This window comes from Buteo buteo, chromosome 25, assembly GCF_964188355.1.
Source record: "Buteo buteo chromosome 25, bButBut1.hap1.1, whole genome shotgun sequence".
Classification (NCBI taxonomy): domain Eukaryota; kingdom Metazoa; phylum Chordata; class Aves; order Accipitriformes; family Accipitridae; genus Buteo; species Buteo buteo.
Genome location: NC_134195.1, coordinates 21,189,026 through 21,207,724, shown reverse-complemented (window position 1 = coordinate 21,207,724; position 18,699 = coordinate 21,189,026). Strand labels below are relative to the sequence as shown.

At 39.6% G+C, this 18,699-nt stretch overlaps 1 protein-coding gene across 2 annotated transcripts in view; it reads left to right on the top strand.

Annotated features, from left to right (window-relative positions):
- The window catches only part of CTPS2 (CTP synthase 2), a 76,450-nt gene extending 58,028 nt beyond the window's left edge, over positions 1-18,422 (top strand). The window contains exons 15-20 of one of the 2 annotated variants that reach the window (XR_012654372.1): positions 822-877; positions 2,555-2,651; positions 5,992-6,136; positions 15,024-15,134; positions 16,248-16,356; positions 16,834-18,422. Coding sequence is in view for 1 of the 2 variants with exons in the window: in XM_075057227.1 (XP_074913328.1) it covers positions 822-877; positions 2,555-2,651; positions 5,992-6,136; positions 15,024-15,093 (368 nt within the window). In the remaining variant the exon portion in view is untranslated. The remainder of the gene's footprint in view (positions 1-821; positions 878-2,554; positions 2,652-5,991; positions 6,137-15,023; positions 15,135-16,247; positions 16,357-16,833) is intronic. The other variant, XM_075057227.1, reaches the window with a different exon arrangement.
- The last annotated feature ends 277 nt before the right edge of the window (positions 18,423-18,699 follow it).

Genomic DNA, 18,699 nt, shown 5'->3' with positions numbered 1-18,699 from the left:
ATCAAAGATTCATAGAAAGCTCTGGTAGTTTACTCAGGAAATCTGATTCCTGTTTCTAATGCTTTACAACTTGAATGGAAATAATCGTTTTGAAAAGGTGGTTCCTTAAAATTAACACATATACCACTTTTTGTAAAATTGCAGTACTATCACTCTAATTTTTGGAGATCATCTTGGCAGTCTAGTTCTTGTACCAACCCCTAAGCAAAATAGTAATCCTAATGACACTAGGATAAATTGAGAGTGAAGTTTGAGCCATGACTGTAAGTGAGAGATATGATTAAATTCTGGTTTACTGCATACCTCTAACTTATTCCTTGTTGCTTTGGAACGTAGAATGTTCCAGATTAGGCTCAGAGGACTGCAAGAGTCATTTGGGTAATGAGATCAGGAAAACAGAGAATAACAATGGCCAGCTGCCATGCATAATCTATTAAAATGGAACAGATGCTACTAAAAGGCTTCCTTCACTGCACCTTTTGCATAGAACTGTTGTAAAACCCTGAAGGGGTTTTATGTTGCTTGTTCACTCAAACGTTTTTTGTTTTATCTTGAGCTTTACAATTCAAATTAGTTTAAGCATGGCCTTCAGACTCTAGTCTACCTAAGCTATTTCTGGTCAAGGAATATTGAATATGAATCCTGAATCAACTCGGGTGAAACTAGTCATCGCTCAGAAAAACAGAAAGCTGGAGTGAGATGAATAGTCTTCTGCTGTGTTTTACATGTGAAATTTTTTTGAGGTTTAAATTACAAGAAATAGTTGTAACAACTATTAAAGCAACTCATTAGCATTAATTTCTTTTTTGTTTTATATTCAGGGAAACTTTATGGTGATGAAATGTTTGTAGAGGAGCGACACAGGCATCGATATGAGGTAAGCACTGTTAATGTACTTTGTGCTCAAAAGTTAAAGCTTAAGCAAATTGTGTTTCTCTTGGTAGGCACAATTCTCCTTAAAGCCAATGGGAGATTTCTTACATAATTATAACCCCAAATTTAATAATGGTTAGATAGTATAATTTAGTTTGAAAGGAACCCCTGTAAGTCTGCTGGTCCAACTCCCTGTTTTGAGCTGAGCCAACTTCATAATTGGATCAGGCTGCTCAGGATTTTGTCCCATCTAGTTTTGAATCTCTCCAAAGAGAGAGATTCCACAACATCTTTTGACAATCTGTTCCAATGCTTAACGGCTTCATCGTGAACCCTTTTTTCCCTTACATCTAATAGGAGATTTCCTTGGGCAGTTTGTCTTTCATCTCAGTCTTGTGCTGTGCATCTCTGAGCAGAGTCTGGCTCAGTCTTCTTTATACTGTGCCATTAGATAGTTGAAGTCAGAAACAAGATCCACTCTTTGCCTTCTCTTGTCCAGGCTGAAAAAATCCAGCTCATCCAGTCTCTCCTCCTATGTTGCATGTGGTCTAGCCCTCTAACCATCCTGGTTGGACCTCCTATGGACTCGCAACATTTGTCAATCTCTTTCTTGCACTGACACCAGACACAGTATTGCAGGGGTGTTCTTGCAAGTGTTCAACAGAGGGGAATAATGTAGCTTACTGTTTCTGTGGTAGAGAAGGTGCAGTGTCTTAGCAAAATGGTCTTGGAGAGTCATGTCAGAGATTCAAATACTTCACAAGAAGTCAAGTCAGGTAAAGATAAAGGCTTATAATCCTTAAATGCATTGCTCTTTGGTCAATTTGGCTTATTGAAAGGCTTAGATTATGTTCATTCAGATAGTGCACATTTTTTCATAGTCTAAATGTAGGCAGACTTCAGGCATCTACAACTTGGAGGCTAATTCAGATCACTTGCTTCATACCATCCAACTCTGTAGGCCCCTTTATAGGTCCATTTCGTTGTTTGAGAACATCTGAGCAAAGATGTCTGTGTACATTCAAAATAATGTCATTCAAGGAGACGGGCAAGAGCTGGACTTCTAGAGTTATCTGAGATAGTTCAGAAGGGACCTGACTCTATCAGTATCTCCTGATGAGCTATGAGATATGTGCACGCTACAAACTGATTCAGATGACGTTAAGTTTCCTTAAAAAGCTGGGAGGAGAATGTGATGATGGTAAAGGTGCTCAGAGTGTGAGAATTAACTGAGTGGTTAGAACATCACCAAGGAAATGAAACAGCTCACTGCAGAGCTCCTGAGTTTGAAGGAGGAGCTGAACCACAGCTTATGTCATAACCACCAAAATGCAGTGTTCAAAGAGGTCAGTCTTTACACCTACTGTAGTGGGCTGCTTAAGAAACGAGGAATGCAAGCTGCTCAGAATCAGGAGGACAGCAAGCAGAAGGGACCCTGGCTTTAATCTTTGAATGTTATGTAGCAAGTTTTAAAATTACTGATTTATCTCTTTATAAATAAGCATGCCCACTTTTACAGACTTGTACCAGAGTTGTTAAAACAAGAAAGCAAAAGTTTGCAGCTCTTTTCTCAATTCTTTTCATTCTTGTATGCATACTAAAAACATTACAATTAACTACTACTGTTTGTTAAATCAAAAAATAAATAGAACTACAATTATTATTATTTTCAATATTTCAGGTGAACCCAGAACTGACTCACTGCTTTGAAGAGAAAGGTTTGAAATTTGTTGGCCATGATACGGAAGGGAACAGAATGGAAATTATTGAACTGGAGAGTGAGTGTCTTACTTGACTGTAGTACTTTCCACATCTATTAAAACTGTGTAAACTGTAGGTTGTTAAATGGCATGTAGGCACAGTATTTAGCTGTCATAACAGCCAAGATCAGGTTGGGTGATACTGCAAACTCCACCTGTGTATTACAATAGGTGAAGATTCAGAGGATGTTAGAAGTCTTACGCTTCTCAAGGACTGTGCATACATTTGATTATCAGGGAGAGACATGCTCCTTTTCCAAAAGGTCATAATTCTAGCTCAGTGGGATTTGGCTATGTAGAATCATGGAGTGATTTGGGAGGTCATCTAGTCTAACCCTCTGCTTCAACACAGGGCTACTTTCAAATATAGATCAGGTTGCTGAGAGCCGTATCAGTCAAGTTTTGAGTATTTCCAAGTATGCTATTGGTTGGACTTCAAACCACTCACCACTACTCTTTGAACCCAGCAGTCCAGCCATTTTTTAACACACTTTGTAGTCTACCCATAATCCATAGGTCCCAACTCTCATGCTAGGAAACCGTATCAAAAGCCTTGCTAAAGTCAGGATAAAGGAAGGCTGCTGCTCTCCTTGCATCTAAAGACTGATTGTTCCCAAGCTTGTTGTGCCCAGTTGTCTTCCTGTCCTTCATGTGTCTGGAAATGCCTTGGAGGAGGATTTGTTTCATAATCTTACCATAAACTGAGGTTGGGCTGACCATCCTGTAGTTCCTTGGATCCTTTTTTTTGTCTTTCTTGAAGAAGGGCATGGTGACTGCCTTCTTCCAGTCATCAGGGACTCTCATGATCGCCTTGGCCTTTTAAAGGTAAAAACCAGCTTCATGCTGACATTGGCCTGCTCTCTAAGCACCCTCAGATACTCTTAATCAGGTCCCCATAACTAATACACATTCAGTTTGCTTGAGGGTGTGAAATATGTATACATGCAATGTAGCCAAAGTATAAAACATTGCTGGAATATATTAGCCTAGAGAGGCTGTGAAATCTCCATCCTTGCAGATAGAGACCTTCAAAACTTGACTAGACAAAGCTGTCAGTAACCTGATTTAACTTCGAACTTGACCCTGCTTTGAGCGGGAGGTGGGACTAGAGACCTCCCAAGGTGCCTTCTAATCAGTTGGTGTCTCTTTCGGTTACCCTCTGTTTAGAATCATAGAAAAAAGTATGCAAATCAAATAGAAAGCAAGCTCCTTTCTTTCACATAAATGATTCAGATAGATGAGGGTTTGATATTGTGGAAATCTGGTAGATTTGGACTACTTTACCAGGTAAGACTTGATGTCTTTTCTGAAAGATTATGAAATAAAAAGGAGCTACACTGTATATATTTGTTGAATGCTACACAGACTAGTTCTTAGAAACAATCCCTTTGATTTTGCTTGATTCTTTGATTAACTCCTTGCTGTTAAGTTACTGTTGGCTAGATGAGTACCAAGCACTTGAAGATGCAGGCTACCTTACAAGATTTGGTTTTTTGTTTTTTTTTTTTCTTTTATGTGGCCCCTAATTGCCATTGGTTAAGATAAACTCCATGCGCACAAACATAAATTTATCCTAAGACTACATTATGATCCTGTGGAGTGCTGTTTGTGACATGATGCTCCTGAGAATTCATTTTATATACTCCATGGTATGTTGAAGAACAGTGCTGTAATTTTGAACCAGGTTTTGCACGTAGACACCTACATATAATGTCAAGCAACTGTACCGTAGAGAGTAATCTGAGAGCAAAGGATACATGTCAATTCATAAACTACTAATTGTCATGGTGTTCTTTGCTTAGTTTCTTCCTGATAGATTACCTCTGTTACACATGCTGGTGTTGGGAGGCTATTTTGTCTGCTCTGCATAAAACAACTTTGATAGAGAGCATTGTGAAATAAATCAGGCAAAATTTTTAAATTGCATGTTACTGTTAAAAGAACAAAAGCAGCAGTAAAACCTGGAATTATTTCACAATGGGCTACAAGGAGACTCTGATTACTAAAGAAAAACAATCATCATAAGGAGGAGGTGGGTTGGAGCGGAAGCACAGAAATAACAGTACACCAGATAGCTTAGGCAAAGCTTTTAAGCAAAATATCCTCACAGGAAATATTTGATGCTTTGTCATTGTCTTGCTTTACAGCTTTAAAGAACTGAATTGCATGGTAGAGAAAGAAGTTACAGGATAAATTTAGGATCCAGGTTCTCTTTTAAGACATAGCAGTAGAGAGAAAAACCCAGCTTTCTTGTTATCAATTATTCTGTACTGCAGAAAATGCCTTGAATGTTTGGGATTATTCTGCATAATTGTCGAACCAGAAGAGATCTGTGGTTAATTTCATCCAGTGTCCTGGCACTAGAAGTGGTTAACGTTAGCTCCTTTAAAACAATACTTAAAGACGGAACAGGTGCACAGCATGGGAGGGTACAAAAACATTTTTCCTTCCTTATGCTTTTGAAGAAGACAGAAGGGAAGCACAAGCAGTAGTAAAGAGGTGCTTTGATTGGGAAACAGAGAGCTGAAGATTTAAGAGAAGAAGAAGCAGCATGGTTTGTTTAGCTTAGCAGGTGGAGTTGAATGATGGTGATATTGTCATCCCTAATCACACAGGCCAAACAGCAGGAAAGAAGAGCGCCATAAGAAATGGGTATAAGCTGGCTGTAAAAAAGATGGCCTGTGAATTAGGAAAACGTTTCTAAGCAAAAGGAGAGAGTATCAGAAAAGCTTGACCCTTTGTGCATGAGACTACATGGTGTAGCTGCATTCGGTAACAGGAGTCTGGCCTTAATGTCCCAGGAGATCTGTTCCAGGCCTAATTACCTGAAGCTTGTTTTCCCCAGTTTTCTCTGTATGTTGCTTTCATATCCATGTCTTAGTGTGTAAATTGTTGCTGTATGGTAATGCTTGGTCTTTTAGGAACTGTTTTATTTTTCCCTCAGATATGTATGGGTGCATGTTCTGAGTATACATGCATAAATATATATTAACCAAATATACATAACCAAAATACTATGAAAATGACATGATAAATGTAGACTTTGTGGTTGTTCCCCCCACCCCCCCTCCCACATGTTGGTACAGGTTTATTATTCAGCTTTTAATTACATCATTGTGCATGTTAAGGTTGAATCACAGGATGATTTTTCCTTAATTTGCCTTACTAACCTTCTGCCTCTGTTGTCAGTTGCTTTTAATGGAAAAAGTTAAGGTTCCTGCTGCCTCGCCCTTAAATTCACACATGCTGATCTGGCTTCTGGACACCTGTGTGAAATCTTCAATAAATGTTTTGCCTAACAGCTGTTCTGCTATCTTCTTCCTATGTCTTATAATTTTCTTTGACATCTATCTTGTAGATCACCCATATTTTGTGGGAGTTCAGTTCCACCCAGAGTTTTCCTCAAGACCTATGAAACCTTCACCTCCGTACCTTGGACTGTTGCTAGCAGCAACTGGGACACTCAGTGCGTACCTGCAACGTGGATGTAAATTGTCTCCAAGGTAATCTTTCTTGCTTACTTGCCTGCAGTTTGACAGTCACATTTTTGGAGGGACTATCCTGTCGTTCAATTCAGAAGTCCAGAAGAGGAAAAGGAGTTCTTCATGTATTGGTTTACTTGTTCCTGTACATGCCTGACAAACCCTGCTGTAAAAGTATCTATAAGCAGTAAGCACAGTTCCTGACTTCCTCCTTTACAGAGGCTATTAGGGCTAAAGGCAGATCCATACATTATAATCAGAAAGAAGTAAATTTACCTTCGGTAAATTCATGTGAAGTTAGTGGCCTCCTGTGCTAACTTTCATTAGTAGTTTCATTAGTACTTTCATAGGTAGTTTCACAGGGAAAGAGATTTGCTAGAGGATCAAGCAATTAAGTCAAATTCTTACCTAGTTGTATTTGAATGATGATAGTAACAAAAAAGAAAACACTGGTTTTATTTTGCAGTAGCTAAATAATTAATACCGTCTAGCAGGGATAGGCCTGAAACAAAACAGTTGCGATATCCTTAAACTTATGGAAGGGTTTGGATCTAGATCAAAACTGGATGGTTCAGCCAAACTAAAATCCTTTGTCCCAGTTCCCTTCGACACAAGAGTTTTTTGGTTTATTGAATGTAGCAATACTTTTTAGCCAGTGTTAACTCAAACTCATTCTTGTTTATTTCAATGATATTGATAACAGTTACCATTTCATTACAATAACAATAATAAAGAGGTCAGAGGGAAGCCTAGGGTACAATAAAAAAAATGAAAAAAAAAAAAATCCCAGAATGACTGAATAGTAACACAGAACAGATCCAGCTCTGGCTTACTGGCTTTTCCTCTAAACAAGGCACCAAGCTTACTAGTTTTGTGGGGTGGGTTTTTGGTTTTTTGAGCATTGCTTTCTATTAAAATGAGGTCCTTTACTTAAGCGAGAAATAGATTTTTTTTTTTTTTTCAGGTTTCAGTAGTAATGGAAAATAGCCAAGCCAGACCAGATCAATTTATTTTGGTACCCTGCTCCTTATGGGCATCAGTGGTCTTTCATAAATGCACTTAATCTTTGCTCACCCTGGCCAGTTGTGCAATGATGTACATACAGAGAATTTCTTTCAGATCTGCAAACTACAGCTTGATTGAATACTCCTATTACCTTAGCCTGTCATTGTTATTAGTGATCATAACATTATCTACCTTTTAAAATTTGTGCGAGTGCATTACACAGGTCAAATTTTTGTAGTGCTTGGCAGGAGGGAGTCTTCAAACACAGTGATCTTCTTGTGGGCACTCTCTGCCTCACAGTTCATCTTGTTTCCCAGGTCCCAATATCCTTTCTTTTACTGCTTCCTCCCATAAGTATACCTATTTGTCTCTCTGAGAGAAAGAAAAATTACTTTTTTTGAATGAGTGATCTGTATGTGTCCTGCTAATTTAAATTTAAATCCCTTAGCATTATAGCAAGTATGTTTTCTAACCTTGACTTCAAGTTTCAGTAATTACTGTGTGCTGCACTTCCACTTATTTGAATTAACAGATAATCAGTAAAAAAGTATACCCAACTCTCTTTCTTCATGTTCATACAATAAATTCCAACCGACACTTAAAACATTCAGCAAAGACAAAAATTCTTACCCCAAAACTTTATATATAAAAATACAAATTTTACCATTTACCCTGTTACACAGCAATCAAGCAAACCCCTCTGTCTTGAGAAAGAGCATTGGAATAGAAAAACATTTTGAGGCTAAAAGAGGAGCATTTTGCAGGGAAGACTTTTCAGGAGGGAATTTCAGTGCTAATTACAGCACACCCACTCACATTAACATATCTACCTGCTGAGTGGAAAGTATTTCCAATTTAAGCCTTTAAACCCCAGAATGCTAGTGATTTCATTGAACAGTAAAGCTAAGGCATGTCATAACAAGACTGAAACAAATCTGAGGAGAGGATTTTCTGCACACTTCATCTGGCACTGCCTATGTGAATTGTAGTCATGCTGTTGACTAGAGCAAAGGTGTAACCTGAAAGAGAATTTGTGGAGGCCAGCAAGGTGAGCAGATTACCTAAACTAGGCTATTAAAAACACTGAAAAGAGAGTTAATGATGAAGTCCTGAGACGAAAGGAAATATGTATTTCAGCACAAGATTCTTAACAGGAAATCATTACCCTAGAACTTTTAACAGGTCCATAATTAGGACACAATTTTAGAACATCTGACACCTGGACAGAAGCCCTAGCTTCTAAGCAAAGCAAACAGTAAATTTAAAGATGCATAAGGATTGGAGTAACTTCGTGATGAGTTGTTACTCAGTTACCTGAAGTGGCAGTTGGGCATCTAAGTTGTCTTTGCAGTTTCAGCCTCTCGGGCTTTATGGCACGAGTGCCTGACCATCAGACAAAGCCATGCACTTCAATTCCTTGTGAATGCTTTTAAATCATGACCTTTTCCAAATCTTTTCCATGGAAATATTGAAGTCACCATTTCATACGTTGCTGAGGCAGGTAAGCAGCTGCCAGTTTACATGTTTCGTTTTAAAGGACACAAAAGCAGAACCACAGAAGACTCAGGAAGTGTACAGTACCCACAAATGTGCTGCTTTTAAGAGAAACCAAAAGGTTTTAATGGAAAACTAGAGGATGAAGAGGGGAACTTCATATATAATGTTGCTGGCTTTTACTGAGTCTTGTGGAATTTCACTTGAAAAAAGTCATAAAAAATGGCTTATCTTTGGGAACAGTGTCATATTGATTGCAAAACCATTGATGTACAATAAAACCACGTTGCTGGTTTTGTTTCCCATGGCAAGTTTAGCATAAGCAGGTTTTATTTCTTCTTTCTCCTCAACCAACATCTTTATTAATGGCCTGCAAGAGTAGGCTACAGTGTAATGATATTTGCAAATAATATAATTCAAAGAGGAGTTGAAAGCACTATTCAGAACAAAGAAATAACATAAAAAGATATAGAGAATTTAGAAACCTGAGCTGAAAATAATGAAATCTTGTGTTTCTCTGGAGGAAGAGAGTAGCAGGCTAAAGATAAATAATTTAAACACAAATGTCCAGTAGATGGGAGGAAAGGTAGGAAGTGAGAGATGTTCCTAGATGAGAAAGTGTGGGCAACTAGGACTGCAGCCAAAAGAAATTTTTGCAAGCCATCAGTGAATATGCTAATGGAAGGCACCAATCCAATGCCATCTAGTCACAGTGTAATCTGTTAAATTCTGGGCAAGTCATTAATAAAAGATGACTTGTGAGTTGCATTCAGAGACAAGCAACAAAAGCAGCTGGAGGACAGGAGCAGTGCATAAAGAAAAAACCTCAGAAGACTTGTCCGTATGGTGCTTACTGCACTGGTCCAGCATGGTCCAGCTCTCTCTCAAACCAGCTGTGTAGGGAGGTTTGGGCAAGCACCTATAAAAAGAACAGTAAACAGCCTGTGTGACATGTTCTGGTGTATGAGGTACAAAGGAGATATGGGCAGGGCTATCTCTGATGTCCCCTGTACATTGTCCCCAAACAATAACACCTCTGGCACAGCATCATATTTCTGCCATTGGCCAAATCCAGACATTTCAGAGGAAAGTGAAGGAAATCTTGTGGCTTGAAGACTGTTAAGAGAGCAGCAGAAGAGGGGCTGCTCCACAAAAGATGACAATCCAGCAGCAGCAGCTGTACTAGTAGGGGTAGTGTCCTCACCGGCAGGAGTCAGTGCCACAGTCGCCAAGGAAGGCAAGTGGGCTGGCTCCAGTGACAGTCACCATGTCCTACAGACTGTCTGGTGCAGGAGTGCAAAGTGATGGGTCAGGTCTGAGGTCAGTGCAGGATGTCCAGTCATCAAGTGACTGCAGAGATGGGTACCGGCGTCCCTGTGACAATAGCTCAGGCAGCAACTGGGGGCCAAGTCTCCTGGCTCCACGGGTGGAGGCCCCAGGTAAGGATGGTCAGGGCAGCTAAGACCTATTGGTGCCCTCAGAGCTCTTACAGAAAACTACAGAAAAAGTTTTAAAGGAAATACCATCTCAGCCGTCATGGTACTTCATGATGAACTTAGTAATGGTTAGTAATGGCAGTTAACTTGTCATTTTAATGTTAGATGTTTACAGTGAAGACGCTTCTGAGCTAGTCACCCCAAGTCTTTTTCTGTGGTTGCTAAGTGAATAGGGACTTCAAAGGATCCGAATAGCTCATCGTAATGGTTGAGTGGGTCAGAAGCATTACACCCTACAAGTGCCTATTTCTCTCCATTGTCTGTAAGAAGCTGGTGGTAGCGATCTCAGATGAAGAATTGAATCCCATGCATGGGACTCAGCTGAGAGTTTTTATAACACCCAGATATGTCCTGGCACCTTGGTTGTGATTTTTTTGTCATGCTGGGTCCTAATAAAACTGTTATCCTAGATCCAGTTATGTGAGTGGAGATGGCTGGCAGGTTGGAACTGGGGAGTCTTAGATATGTGCTGAGGGCTTCTGTAATGAAATGATGTTTCATGGAAGCATGGGATCATATAATGATAGTGATCATAACAAATGATATAATGATCATAAAAATATGCACTGAGAAATATGGGTGACTGCAATTATAATAATTGCACAATCAAATATGCATTTATTTTAAATAATGTTTTAATGACTATAATAATTTTAATCATTCAGCTATATGTGGGGGGAATAAATAATAATAATTGACAGATTTCTTTTTGGTAGGCTCTTGAAAGCTATAACAATTGTTTGTTTTAAACAGCCACAGCCTGTACTAAATGTAATTACGTTTATCTTTAATTTGCATTGAGGAAGAAGTGGCACTTAGCTTGGCTAAGTCCCCTTTGCAGGGAATAGCATTACTGTAACAATCGTCTAAATTGCTTACATTTCTGGAAAAGGACTTTTTTGTCAATGATACATTAAAAAAGGATGAAAGAAGTCCCTCTGAAACTGTGTCAAATCATTCGTTTTTCAAGAATGTTGATCTGGATTTTTCAAATGAAACAGAACGTTCAAGGAGTACCCATTTTACAGTTGCCTGTGTTTCTTAATAAAAACATTGAAAGCAGACAGTTCGGTGCTTTTGAGCAGGTGTTCAAGAAATACAGGTTTAAAGTTGATCTTGAGTCTTAATCCTAGTGGTTTTGTAGCTGAGATTGGTTGCTGAGGTGATGCATTCCAGCTTCATGCCATGTGGCCCCAGCTGTCGACTGCCTTCCATACCATATTGGTAGGGAGTCTTCTCATCTTGCTTCCTTCCATGCATTAGACTGATGCGTAGCAGAGGTATGACGATGCCTCTGTCAGTAGGACAGAGAGAGCTGAAATGGGCATGAATTTTGTAGTAATGGAGCACACGCAGGGGGAGGCTCTTCTTATTGCTTACATCTTGAGAAGACAGGGATCTCAGGATGAGAAAACAAAACAAACCCCTGTAAGGTAATTTCTCAACAGAGGACGTTTTCCTTGCTCCAGTCAGGAAATATGTTGCAGTTCACTGCAAAGTGAAATGCCAGCTAGGTACTGGTTGGTTTTTCATTTTGAAGTGAATGTATTTCCATTAACTACAGGTAGATTAGGTGCAAGGATCAAAGTGACCAAAATTCTTCATCTTGGTGACTGAAGTGACTGACTAGATGCAGTGATACTGCATGCTGAGTTTTGTTTTGTTTTTCTCTTGGCCACATCTTTATACTCCAGATCCCATGAAAAAAAGATGGAGTAGAACCACTGTGGTGGCCTTAGATCTGCTCACTAGCTCCTTTTTGTTGGAATCCACTGTTGAGAGAATCGTTACAAACAAGATGAAGTGGGTGTCAGGTTCCTGCCCAAGAAAATTACTAATTAATTTGTACGCAAACTGAGAGAAAAAGTTGCTGAAGGAAATGTAAGCATGTTTTTTTCAATTGAGGGCTCAGTGTGGAAAAGAATTTCATAAAGGAAAAGCTGGGCTTATTTGAATTCCCACCACCACTTTCATAGCCATCACATTTAAGCAACTATGAACACAAAATATCCATTTGTTTTTTGTGTTTAATATCTGTGTAGCAACTTAGTGTAATTTGGAAGGAAGTACACATTTATTCTGAAGAGAGGTGATGACTCATTTTTGGTTAATACCACCTGGAGTTTTTCTTCAGATTACTCATCAGTTGAATACAGTTCATATCACAGTAGGTCTCAGGAACTGGACATCAGCACTGGTTTGAAGCTATAACACCCAGGTGCAGATATGCCAAGATTCATGAGTCCCTGTTTGCTTTCAAGTCCACTGGCAGCTTAACTCTTGAAGGAGTTCAGGTTTCCTTGCAGCCCAAGTTGTTCTTGTTAACATGGTACCACAGCTTCTGGGGCTGCTTAGAGATACCACGGCAGGAGCTGAAACTGTGAGACCGACAGTTACCTGAGTCTGAAGCCCAAGGGCTGATCCTTACCTGGGTATTTCCCCTACCTTTCTTGCCACTGTGGCCTGCCTGTTAGAGATAAAACTGACTTACACCCAACAGAACAGCCCTAAAGTAGGGGAGACCGTGAGGTTCTACCGCAGAAGTCAAAAATGTGATGACAAGAGCCCTTCTTTGGGATGTGGAGTCAAATCTTGTACTGAATTGGGCAGTGTGGGAAGAGGAACAAAATTGTCATCAGCCGAGTAAGTATTTTAGCCTCTGGGCTAGTGGCTAGCCAAGTAACCCTCAGCTTCTGCAAACTAGAAACAGGCCTGAGGAGTTGGGGTGGTAAGTCAATGAAATGACAGAAGCATCCAGCGTTGTGTGACTGCTTCTATGGGTGAATGCTTCTTAAACCGATGTCGTTGAGTGGGGGAGGACCGATGATGAGAGTGCTGGGTGGGGATCAGTGCCTAACTGTCTTCAAGAGATGAAGCTGAGCAGTTTGCCACTCACCTCATTGGTCCCTGAGCATTTTTACTGAAGCATCTGTCTTCCATACCGTGTTGTATATGGAGCTCTGGCATATGTTTTTGGGCTGTGGCTGCCACTGGGCAGCAGAGCTGGTAAAATAAACAAAAGTTCTCTGAAGACTTTGGGGTTAAACCATAAGATCATAAGATTACGCAGCTCTCTGCAGTCACAGTTTTATCCTCTGTTCTGTGGACAATCTTTGCTGTTTTACTGTGATGTGAAAATACAAAACTGTTCTAATAATACTGAATTTTTATTCCATGTTCCCATGGGTACTTTCAGAAAGAAGTAAGTACAATGTCGGTGATGTTGTGTTTGTCTGTGTGCATCTGGCATGCTTGATCATACTGTTAACAACACTTTCCTCACTTGAACTGTGTAATTGTTTGCCAGCTGGTGAAATGATTAAATTGAGCATTTCTCACTAGCCCAATATGACACACTCTTTATAAGAACTGCATCAACAACATGCGTGTCATGTGAAGAAAGGGCAGAGTGCTGTAGGCAAAGTCTTAATGTTAGAACAGTCAGAATATCTATGCTATCTTGTGCAGAATTTGGTAGGGTGATTTGCTGTAACTGTGGGAGGCTTTCCTAACAGCGGTAGAAATTAAATGAGATGACGGTGCCATTCCTCCTGTCCCATTCTATTAAAATGGCTGTGCTTTTACCTAATTTTTTGCAAAGAGAGGGTGAATTTCAGGCTGCAAAGCAGTGCTCAGTAACACGCACCAGTATAGCAGAGTGCAGTTTGTTCACATTGCAGTCTAGATCAAAGATCTCCAGCTGCGGCATTACGTAGTTCCCCTTGAAACATTCCCTAGCAGGCAGTCACTGCGGATCAACTCGTACGGCTGTGTCTAGGCGGGTCATGGGCTGGTTGTGTGCTTGATGTCTCGGTAGGAGATCATGCCCAGAGGTGGGGAGTGTGACGTGACTGAGGTCCTGTTGGCTGGAGGAGGAAGGTGTATGTGATGAGAGTGAGATGTGACAAGACGGGTGTGCGGCGGCTGGAGCAGAGCTGGTACCCACGGCTGACACTGGTGTACCCACACAAAGGAGGTCCGAGATCCCCACCCCTACGGTGTTAACCATAACTTGCGCTCTGAAGTATCACAGAACTGACCAGAATTATTGCTGCTCAAATGTACTTGTCAGTTCCCTGGGCTCCCTTTGCTGGCTTCTGATCTTGGGAAATCCAAGTATCTGGAAAACAGACTGTAGAAGTGAAGTGTAGTAGGGGGAGGTGGAGGCTGGAGGTTCTTCTGAAGAGGTGCACTTAGAGTTAAGATAAACCCAGAGACCCAGTAGACATCACAGCTGACTGAAATGTGGGCACTTCTTTCTCTTGGTTGCTGTGGTGATTCCTGTTCTTCGCTGTTGCCTTGTTCTGGCCTCTTATAAAACAATCACTTGCATGGCAGTTTGTTCTGTGAAAACCAGTCTGCTGCTCTCAGGAAACGGCAGAAGGGGGTAAAAACCTCAGGAAAAACTGTCAGGATATTGCTTGGTGCAATGAAAATGATTTATGTTCTGACTGGAAAAGCAAGAATTGTAATTTAAGTATAAGTTGAAGCATTCTGAATAAAGTTGTCTTAACTTTTTCTTTGGTCAAAACAATAATTTTCTATATCATAAAGGAGAAATTCCTTTTAGTCTTGCTCTGAATACCCGTTACTCTCCATGTTGTTAGTCATGGTCGTAGGCATACAGCACCAGCAAACTGTAGAATGAATGTACAGGAGCTAAGCAAAAAGAAATTGAACATTCTGTTTCTCGGGTAGAATATTTTTTCTCATCATACCTTAAACTCCAAACCTAAGTCCGTTCCTGTAGAGGAAGGTGTTCTAAAATACCAAAATTGAGCACAAACTTAAAGTAGTTTTCTGGAAATGGGTTGCATTTGAGGAAAGTGTTGGTCATATACATCATCTGGGTTGGAGGGTCTGAAATAAAGTACTTGGTTTAGGTCCTTCTGACTGTGTATTGCTTTTAACAGTGACAGCTACAGTGACCTCAGCGATGACAGCTCTCCAGAAAAAGAGTTTCCTAATTCAGAAACAAGCTGAAAGGATTGTATGAGATCACAGAAATGGATGATACTATTGAGGTAAACCGAATTGTTTTGATACTCCTTTATGACATTTTTTTCTTCTAGACTTAGGAGACAAAGTTATCTTGATTCTTCCTTTTGTTTCAAATCCCATCTGAGAGCTTATGTTTTCTTCCTTGCCTGCAGCACTTAATTGTTTTCCTCTTCTGCTGCTTAACTTCGCAATTGTGATATTAAAGTCTGCTAAGTGTTTTGGGTACAGCTTGTCTGTAGGATGCTGTACAAAATCAAGTTGTGTTAGTGTTTGAAGATACAATGAAAATACTTTTTAAAATTATATTTTCTTTTTTTTTTTTTGTTACTTCAGTTTGCAAGTTTGGATCACTTCGAGTACACTATGTTGACATGTCTTTTTATTTTGTATTAATATTCACCTGTAATTGCCTTTGATGCATTGGTACAATGAAGACATCCCAAGATAAATACTTGGATTTAATCTGCAGAGTGATAGAGATGCAAACGAGTTTTATAAAATCATAGCTTTGTTTGCTATAGGCTTTGCCAAAGTGATGTGGGATTGGTTGTTTTTTCACCTGTAAACATGGTAGGCATAGATTTCCTTTCAGTTTGGAGGTTATATTTCCTGTGAGACAGCTGACCTCTGCAGGATCTGGGTTTGAATCTTAGTCTTTCTTTATTTTCCTTACACAGATTCATCAGAGTCGTGGCTGGTATGGTATTCTGATCCATGTGTACATGCTTTTCAGTATTTCTGAGCACTTCTGTAAGCAGGACACAACTTTCCCCTCTGATTTTATTCCTCTCACATGGTGTAGTCGCTAAGCAGCTGTGCCAAACAGATGATTAAGGCTGCCTATGAATGATGCGTTTCTGCTTGATGGTCTCATGATTAAAATACTGGCATGAGATGGTAGAAGTTGGAGTTTAGTCCTTAGCTGCAGCATGGGTTTCCTCTGTGATTTTTAATTTATTTCTTTTTCCCTCTCATGTGCCACATGTTAAAGATAATAATACATCCCCAAATCATACAAGCGGAGAACAGAATGTTAAATGATTTCATGACCTGGTGCATGCAGATACAGTACTGATGGATGTCCTAGAGTGACCAAAAAATAAGTAGACAAAATGTTCCTTTTCACTCTTGCCCAGATCCTTCCCACCTCCAAACGTCACTATGGCTGTTTTCTCGAGACCAACACATAGTACAGGACAGCCCCTTTAGCTTTGACCTTCCTTTCCTCGATGGAATTTATGAATGGTAATTCTCTGTTTACCATTGCAGATGTGACTTTTTCAGTGCTTGGATGAATGTACTTTTGTGATGCTTTTAAGTTGTTATCGGTGGTCAAGCTGATTTTGTTTGAACGTGTCACTGGTGGATACCAGTTGTATTCCACAGAATTACTCTAGAAAGGATTAAATAACTAATTCTAGATATAAAAGAAGGGTAGAAGCATTGGCTCATTTATTTTTATCTCAGGGTTAATTCTACCCGTTAATCAGAGCTGGATACACATGTAGACTATATTTGGCTTTGTGGTTTTGCTTTATGCAGTTTGACCTAGATGAAATGCATCTACTTGTAGTATTTACCATAGGACTACTTTGAAGTCAGTCAGTGAATTTGAGAGAAACTGACATAAGCATGAAATAAACTGAGTTACAGAAGAAATATTTTTAATCATTAATTTTTTTCCATTTATTCTTCCTTCCCCTTCCTCTTTTTATGTTACAGAAAGTTGGGAACGGGACAATATTGAATAGAAGAAAGTAGAAGAGTAAGCTGCTACAGTCCTCATAGTGTCTCCTCCTGTAGTGTTTTCAGTAATTCTCTTTACAGATGACGGTTTTACTGTCCTGTAGCAAAAACTGTTCTGTATAAATGCTGTTTCTCTTTACATATGACAAAATAGTTGTGCACCTTAGCTGTTAATCATTACTCATCTTCTCCTATGTTTCAGAGCGATCTCAGGTGAATATGTATTAACTTGCTAGTTCACAACTGTTCTTGATTTGAAGGAAGATTTGATTGTTTTCAGTTTGCCTTAGAACAGGTAGATAAAATGCATTAGTTCTTGTGAATGAGAGGGAACGCACTGAAAAATTTAAGGGAAAGTTGTCTTATCCATGAGCACCAGAGAACTGGTTCAGGTTTGTTTCCCTGTTAAGCTTGTTGTGTATATATATTTTTACTTTTTTGCTGTTCAATATGTACAAATGAGAAATTATTGCTGTATTTCAGCTCTTTGTGATTATAATAATGGATGTTGGATACACATCTTTTCACTTTGCTTTTATAAGTGATTTCACTTACAAAAGTTCAAGTTTATTTGCTCTATTTCTCCTGAAAGTCTGATAATACTGAATGTAATTCTGACCTACAAAATTACAGAAGTGATATTAGAAGGTGGGTTTGCATTTGTATTTTGTAGGAGAGAAGGTAAATACACTCATATGTTAAAATGTAATTTGAACACTTGTATGAAAGTTGTAGAAGAACCAGTCATAAACCTGGAGTATTATCTGGGCTCCAGCCATGCGACATTCAGTTAATTTCAATAGATGAGTATAAAGGTGAATTAAGGTTCACCCTTGTTCTCCCTCATCCAGTGACCACTCTGTGGTCATGGCACTCATTCCCCAATAGGATAGAACAAGGTATTTTAATTTAGAAATCACAAGTTATTCCACGGTACGACAATTGCAGGCAGCCCTGCAAAGGCAAGACTGCAGCCTGAATCACTGAGGCAGAAGGGGAAGGCGAGAGGTGCTGTACTGTGTTTAAGGCTGGATCCCATGAGCAATGTGGTATCATCAGACCTGTCACAGGAGCTCGACCTGAGCTGTGTAACTGATGGGCTCCAAATGCCTGGGACACTCTTTCTTATAAAGAAAACTTCTGAATTCTGAGCTTTGTATTTCATTTTGGTTTTGGGCAAAGCGACTTTTTTAATTCATCAAAAGGTAAATGTCTGTAGAAAAAAAAAAAGCACCATGTCCCTTATCACAGCTTTGTAAAACAGTACATTTGAGAGCTTTGCATTGCTTTAGAAAATCTCAGGTTACACAGCCAGTTTGCCTCTTCGCTAAAAGAAGCTTTAATGGTAATGAAATATAAAATGTATTCCTATGGCCGTGTTCTAAAGTGATTTGCAAATACGTGCCTTAGAGATAGCAGGTCTTGACAGAATTGGTGTCACCATATGTCTTCCCCAGTGAGAGACACTGGCCACTGGTTTGTGAAAGGTGAAACATTTCCTAAGATTGTCTGTAATGTGCAAATGTATTTTCAAATATATTAAATTGTGTTATTCAGAAGTGTTAGATACTGTGTTAAAGAATCATGGTGCCAATTGTGAACTGTGGTGTCAAGGAGGGAATTTTTCATTAGTCACGTCCCAGTTGTATTGTCTGTGAGGAGCTGTGAGTTACCCAACAAAATGAGGGGACAAAAAGACATACAACCTGGGGTGAACCTGGAAACAGCACCTTAATCTCCCAGCACCCTTACCAATCCTCTTCCTGCTGACTGTGCTACACAAAGCAGTATTCTGGAGACAAACACGTCGCTGCCACAGGGGATCCATCTCCGATTTGAAGT